The sequence below is a fragment of the Octopus bimaculoides genome, chromosome 30, assembly GCF_046866305.1.
Source record: "Octopus bimaculoides isolate indiv1 chromosome 30, ASM4686630v1, whole genome shotgun sequence".
Taxonomy (NCBI): domain Eukaryota; kingdom Metazoa; phylum Mollusca; class Cephalopoda; order Octopoda; family Octopodidae; genus Octopus; species Octopus bimaculoides.
The window spans coordinates 9894422-9902013 of NC_142957.1; the positions used below are offsets into that span (position 1 = coordinate 9894422).

Here is a 7592-nt window from a genome sequence, read left to right on the forward strand (position 1 = left end):
GATTCAGCGTGACACAAAGTGTGACAAAGCTGGCCTTTTGAAATACAGCTACTACTCATGTAAAAATTTACACTTCCTTCTCCAAGCCTAGATTCGAAACCAAATCTAAGAATTCTCTGTCGTTCATACACCACTATCAACAGGCGCGAAAAGCAGGTTTTCTTTGTCCTGTCAAAAAGTGGTTAATGATCTCCCTTTGACCTTCAACCTCATAAATGTCAGGCGAAGTTCAACTGGACAGCAACTGGCCTACTTAGGTACTAAGCCTGCTGCAGTATGTCTGTCCTTCTAGCTGCCACGATTCTTATAAATAGAGTGGTCAACAAGACAGGAGACACACACGGCCAGAGACAGAGAGACTGTGATGCTCGCAGACTGAAATCAGTGTTCTGCTACTATGAAACAGAGACCTGATGCCTGCTATTCATGATGAAAGAACGAACACACACACGCACACGAACATATCTAGTCTTAGGGTACATCAACTCCAGATGTATCCTGGTTCCATCATTTTTCTAGCAACTCGAAGCAAGTTGTCAAAATTGAATGTAGTGGCAAATATTATTTATTAACACCAGCAAATAAAAAAATGTTATAGTTAAACCAGTTATCGCTTTGTCATTTCACAGGCAACACATGTCTATCGCACCGACACTAAACAAAAACATACCACAATTTGGTGACTCCACTACACTCATTTTTGCCGGCTGAGTGGATTCTATTAACATGACATTATATATGGCAATCCGTCGGTTACAATGACGAGCACGCCAGTCGGTCCAACCAATGGAAGACTCTGCTTGTGAAATTAACATCTGTGTGGCTGAGCACTCCACAGACACATGTATATTTAACATAGTCCTCAGGGAAATCTAGCATGACACAGAGTGTGACAAGGCTGGCCCCTTTGAATTACAGGTACTACTCATTTTTGCCGGCTGCGTGAACTGGAGCAACGTGAAATAAAGTGTCTTGCTCAAGGACACAACGCATCGCCGGGAATCGAACTCACGACTTTACAATCGGAATTAAGATTAATGCAATATTCAGTTTCTCTGGATTTATCTTTGTACAAAATCTTGTTTTATGAGATTTTGTGTCCTTTCAGTGCTTTGCAAGATAACCGAGTGCAACAGGAAACGAAGGAAACGAATGTTAATTTTTAATCTTATGAGAAAAGCTAAGTCTTTAAAAGCTGACTGTCCCCCAAATGTTCTCTTTCTCATGAATTATCAATGAAATATTCCCATCTGCAAAATGGCTGACCTCGGCAAAAGTACATGGCTTTTATTCTTCTCCGTCTTAAACAAGTATGTCTCCCTATCAGGCCATTTGAACTTGGCAGTCGTATTAATAAGAATAACAATATTCCACAATTATATGTCTTTGTGTTCAAACACATGCTTTTGTCCTCAACAATAGGAATATGCACGCACACACACACACACACACACATACACATTCTTTATGAAGGCGCATGGCCTACTGGTTAAGCTATTGCACTCACAATAGCTAAGTTGTGGGTTCGATTCTCTGACTGGGTGGCGAATTGTCTTCTCAAGCAAAACACTTCATTTCAGCCATTATCGATAATATTGCTTCCACTTTGGAGGGAGCAGTATGTGTATGTGCGTGTTTCCTTGTCTTGGCATCATGTGACAATTGTAAATGAGTGTCACTGTTATACAAGCAGTGTCATTTGTTTCCAATCTTCCATGTCTGGGGTGTGTCGGCCTGCTCGCCTGGCCAGCAGGGTGGCGTCATATGAAAGCTAAAACGATGCAAAAGCGCATTGTGACTAGTGATGTGTAGCAACATCTAATAGCCTGGTCAGTCACGTGATCACATGATATAGTGTTTATTTGTGGGTTAAGGCTACCATTGGTTTCATCATAAGGATCCCCTTAACAATTATCAAGCTTATCACATGGAACATTGGTATTCATCTCCATTTTGCGGTGTTGAGCACTCATTCTCATTGTTTGATATTTATGTGTGTGTATGTATATCCCTATCTATATCTATCTATCTATCTATATATATATATATGTGTATATATGTGTTTTAGGCCCAGGAAGACCTGGGCTGAGGTGGTGAGGCAAGACCTTCGTACATTGGGCCTCACTGAGGCGATGACTACGGACCGAGACCTTTGGAAATGGGCTGTGCGTGAGAAGACCCGGCAAGCCAAGTAAGATCGTTGCCAGTGCCCCTGGACTGGTTCTTGTGCGGGTGGCACATGAGATGCACCATTTTGAGCGTGGCCGTTGCCAGTACCGCCTGACTGGCTCCCGTAGGATTTTCGAGCGAGATCGTTGCCAGTGCCCCTGGACTGGCTTGTGCGGGTGGCACATAAAAGACACCATTTCGAGCGTGGCCGTTTTCGTGCGGGTGACACGTAAAAGCACCCACTACACTCTCGGAGTGGTTGGCATTAGGAAGGGCATCCAGCTGTAGAAACTCTGCCAAATCAGATTGGAGCCTGGTGTTGCCATCCGGTTGCACCAGTCCTCAGTCAAATCGTCCAACCCATGCTAGCATGGAAAGCGGACGTTAAACGATGATGATGATAGATAGATAGATAGATAGATAGATAGATAGATAGATAGATAGATATAATGCAATGTGAGGGGATTTGGTTAACAGAAACTGAAAGAAGCCTATCATATACATACATATATATGTACGTATGTGCGTGTCTGTTTGTCCCCCCCCCCCCCCCCCCATCGTCGCTTGACATCTGATGCTGGTGTGTTTACATCCCTGTAATTTAACGGTTCAACAAAAGAGACCGATAGAATAAGTAGTAGGCTTACAAAGAATAAGTCCTGGGGTCGATTTGTTCGACTAAAAGGCGGTGCTCCAGCATGGCCACAGTCAAATGACTGAAACAAATAAAAGAAATATATATATGTATATGTATATATATATATATATATATATATATATATATATATATATATATATGTATGTATATATATGTATGTATGTATATATATATATATATATATATATATATATATATATATATATATATATATATATATATATAAAGTGAGAGAGAGGAGGGGGGATACGCCATTGACATAAAGAAAATAGTTTTTCTTACACCAATCAAATATAAACATTTTTTTCAGCTAAATTCCGTCCATGCATCAGTTGCAGATGTTGTTATTAAATCCAGCTGTTTCCTATCATTTAAGATATTTCTGGTATAAATCTTCAGGAATTAAATGAACTGGCTGTAGATTTACTACCAAAGAGGACTGGCATGCAGTCTTATTGGAATGTCAGAATATCGGAAAATTGGAAATATTCCTTGTGAAATATTTACAGTACTGGAAACAATGATTATGGGTTTCTGAGGATGAACGAGATTAATGCAGTCTTTTTGAACCTTTCAGTGACACAACTGGAACAGCAGGTATTTCTGGCTAAATACAGAGATTCCAGCCACCATGAGTGGGGAATATTGCCAAAAACAAAAACTCTTTGTGTTCAAGCCATACTGTTAGTAATTTCTAGAGCTTTTTTTTTTTTTTTTTAAATTTATTTCTATATTTTTGTTGTTTCTTACTTGAAACAACACAGCTTTTTTCGATTTTGTTAAAATGAAAACTCGTCTGGCGTAATTCCAACATTGCCGTCTTTCCACTTGTCAGTGGCTGTTGTTATTAATGTTATATCTTAATTTATTGTTTGATTATGGACTGTGTGGTAGCAGGCTGTGTTGAGGAGGGGTCGTGGTTGCGGTGGGGCCAATTTGCAGCAAGCAGTCTTAGAAAAAAAATTGATTGAGACAGGCTTGATTGAGACTGCGGCCATGCTGGGGCACTGCCTTGAAGAGTTTTACTTGAACAAATTAACCCATGTCCTTATTTCTTTTTACTCATTTCAATCGTTTGACTGCGGCCATGCTGGAACACCACCTCAAAGGGTTTTAGTCGAACAAATCAACTCCAGGACATTTGTTTTTAAGCCTAATACTTATTCTATTGGTCTCTTTTGCCAAACCACTAAGTTATGGAGATGTAAACTCATCAATTCTGGTTGTCAAGGTGATCAGTGTGGAAGCTAGGGATAGCTGAGTGGTTGGTGAGAACTGTGTAAGCCATGTACAGGAATGCTTTCATTATCATCACCGTCGTTTAACGTCCGCTTTCCATGCTGACATGGGTTGGATGGTTTGACTGAGGGCTGGTGAGCCAGAAGGCTGCACCTGGCTCCAATCTGATCTGGCAGAGTTTCTGCAGCTGGATGCCGTTCTTAATGCCAACCACTCCGAGAGTGTAGTGGGTGCTTTTTACGTGCCACCGGCACGAAGGCCAGTCAGGCGGTACTGGCAACGGCCACGCTCAAAAGGTGAAAGTCGACAATGAGTATAGCAATGAATCTAGTGTACAAGAAGGAATTCATCAAAGATCAGTTCTCAATCCCCATAACAAAGGAATTCGACTGGCTGCCCCTGGGACCATGTTCTTATTGCTGAATCTCTACCAGAACTAGAGAAGAAATTTCAGGTGTGGAAACAAGGCCTGGAATCAAAGGGCCTTAGAGTTCATTTAGTGAATAAGTACCAGATTTTAAAATAATGATTTGTTCAACTAAACCCCTCAGAGTGGTGCCCCTACATGGCTGCTGTCCAATGACTAAAACCAGTAAAAGATAAAAGATGTAGATATTCTCTTAACCTTTCATTTCTCTGTGAATCATCATCATGTACTCTTAACACATCAACATAATTCTTTCTGTCTTTTACAACCCTTTCTAACACCTTCTAGTTTTTTTTATTCTATCTCCCTTTAATCTTCCTTCCATTTCTTTTTCCTTCCAATTCTTTTTCCAATTCTTTGTCTTCAAGCTAACCCCTTACCCTGACGATACCACTGTAGTATTTGTGAAATTCAGCTGTCATTCATCCTGCCTTGCTAACATGATTGTGCATGATTTCTACATTCCAGGCGCCTGATCTGAAGAGCTTTCTTGTGATCAGACAGTCCCAGAGCCCTTTACCTTTCCCAGAAGGAGTCATGTCTCTTGCTTGAAATAGATGGGTCTGTTTGGCTTTGTGTTGAGGTTTTCTGCCACTCCTTTGGAAATTCATTACTAAAAATAGTTTCTGCTAACATCATCACTCTAATTCATATCTCTACGATAATTCATTAGAACTAGCAGGATAGGTTATATTACTAAAGTACAACATAATGAGGCATAACAGCACATTAATTAATTAGTAGATTAGCCTATCCTGTTAATGTTTCAATTAATTTTAAATGTTTAGCTGGAAGAATGTGTCTCCGACTCTTTTATTATAAATTCTTGCCTCTCGTTTGAGTTGTGCATAAAATGGTGGAAAGAGTACAAGAAACGAGCTTTCAATTAACTGCAACGCTTCAACTTCCGCCACATAAAATCATAGTGAACCAGATTAATACAGCACAAAGAATGCTGTCTCTAGACAATCATACGGTGTTGGTTTCATGCTACTCCAGACTGATGGCGAGCAAAGACTCAGAAACATGCCATGGATGCAGGCTTAGCTGGGTGGAGGTGCTTGTCTCCCCCTTGTAAACATAAGGACACAGGAAATGTGTCAAGGCCAACAGGAAGCGGTGCAGCTTCCTAGGTCTAACCAACAGTAGTATTATTCCCTTCAGGGGACTGTCACATTAAGTTGACAGCATTACAACTACTTCATGGTACTTATATTATCGACTTCGAAAGGATAAAAAGCAAATTCAAACTTGGCGGAACAAAAAAATAAATATACTTTGCTTCGTTAAGATGGTGCGAGCTGGCAGAATCGTTAGCACGCCGGGCGAAATATTTAGCGATATATCGTCTGCCGTTACGTTCTGAGTTCAAATTCCGCCGAGGTCAACTTTGCCTTTCATCTTTTCAGGGTCGATAAATTAAGTACCAATTACGCACGCACTGGGGTCAATTACATCGACTTAACCCCTCTGTCTGTCCTTGTTTGTCTCCTCTATGTTTAGCCCCTTGTGGGCAATAAAGACATAAGATGGTGCTTGAGACATACTTTACCAAACATTCTTAAATAAACTAGAGATGAATAATCCAGTTTCAATATAAACACTTTTAAGACATACAGTTTCTATGAAAGACCCAAAAGGTGGTGGTCACAGAGAGTAACATCATATAATTCCTAGTTGTATGTGCAAGTCATTCAGAAATAAGTTTTGTCTGTTGTGTTGCAGGTCTTGCTAGCTGTGAACATTTGATGAGATGCTGTGCTGCTATCCTCACCATTTCTTGTGAAAAGCACCTTGTCAACCCAGCTTCCTTTTGTAAATACTTCGGCAAGAACAGGATCTTCTTGACTCAGTCTCAGGTAACTTCTTTATATCTGCAGTCAGGTGGGATTTGTTTTATATTTGTTGGTGTTATTTTACACCGTCTCCTCTTTCTTTCTTTTCTACAGCAGCTATTATAGTCTCTGCTTCTTGGAACTGGCCATGTGTGTGTGTGTTTGTGTAGGTACATATATATGTATGTATATATATATATCTATATATATATATCTATATATATATGTATGTATATATATATCTATATATATATCTATATATATATATATCTATATATATACAAACCAGTGGATAGATTCCACTGAAATTAGATAAATAACCTTCGAACAGACAGTCAGTAGCGCCGCCTGGCTGGAGCTTGGCTGCTCTGCATTGACAAGGGGCAACACCCTGAAACTAGTCTAGTCTGCAGATGCCAAACCAGCAAGGGGAAGCTGCTGACCTCCCCTGTTCGAAGGTTATAAAGGACACAGGTTTCGTGTGTCACATAGCTAGCTAGAGGCGATGGCTTCTTGGAGCTAATTCACGGCAGCTTTCGTCCTAATTTTGGGACTGCCATGTTGGCTTGGCGATAACTATTAATTTAGAGAGACTTAGAAATATTAATAACTCTCTCTCTCTCTCTCTCTCTCTATATATATATATATATATATATATATATATATATATATGTATGTATGTATGTATGTATGTATATATATATATATATATATATATATATATATATATATATATATATATATATATATATATATATATGTATATATATATACAAAGAGAGAGAGAGAGAGAGAGAGACAGATAGATATATATAACCTCAGGCCGACTAAAGCCTTGTGAGTGGATTTGGTAGATGGAAACTGAAGGAAGCCTGTCATATATATATATATATATGTGTGTGTGTGTGTGTATGTATATGTTTGTGTGTGTATATGTTTGTGTGTCTGTGTTTGTCCCCCCACCATCGCTTGACAACCGATGCTGGTGTGTTTACGTCCCCGTAACTTAGCAGTTCGGCAAAAGAGACCGATAGAATAAGTACTAGGCTTACGAAGAATAATTCCTAGGGTCGATATGCTCAACTAAAAAGGCAGTGCTCCAGCAAGGCCGCAGTCAAATGACTGAAACAAGTAAAAGAGTAAAAGAGTAATAGAGAGTATCTCCTGCTATGTCTGTCTCACTAGATAACTTTTTCTTCCTTTCTTTTTGAACCTTCCTTCTGATAATTACCACATGTGTAATACATCTACTGCCTGCTTATTC

General features: G+C 39.6%; 1 protein-coding gene across 4 annotated transcripts in view; it reads left to right on the forward strand.

Annotated features, from left to right (window-relative positions):
- The window catches only part of LOC106874221 (unconventional myosin-XIX), a 60025-nt gene that overhangs the window by 35607 nt on the left and 16826 nt on the right, over nucleotides 1-7592 (forward strand). For all 4 annotated transcript variants that reach the window (XM_089346013.1, XM_089346014.1, XM_089346015.1 and 1 more), the window contains one exon: nucleotides 6219-6352. In XM_089346013.1, the coding sequence (XP_089202139.1) occupies nucleotides 6219-6352 (134 nt within the window). The remainder of the gene's footprint in view (nucleotides 1-6218; nucleotides 6353-7592) is intronic.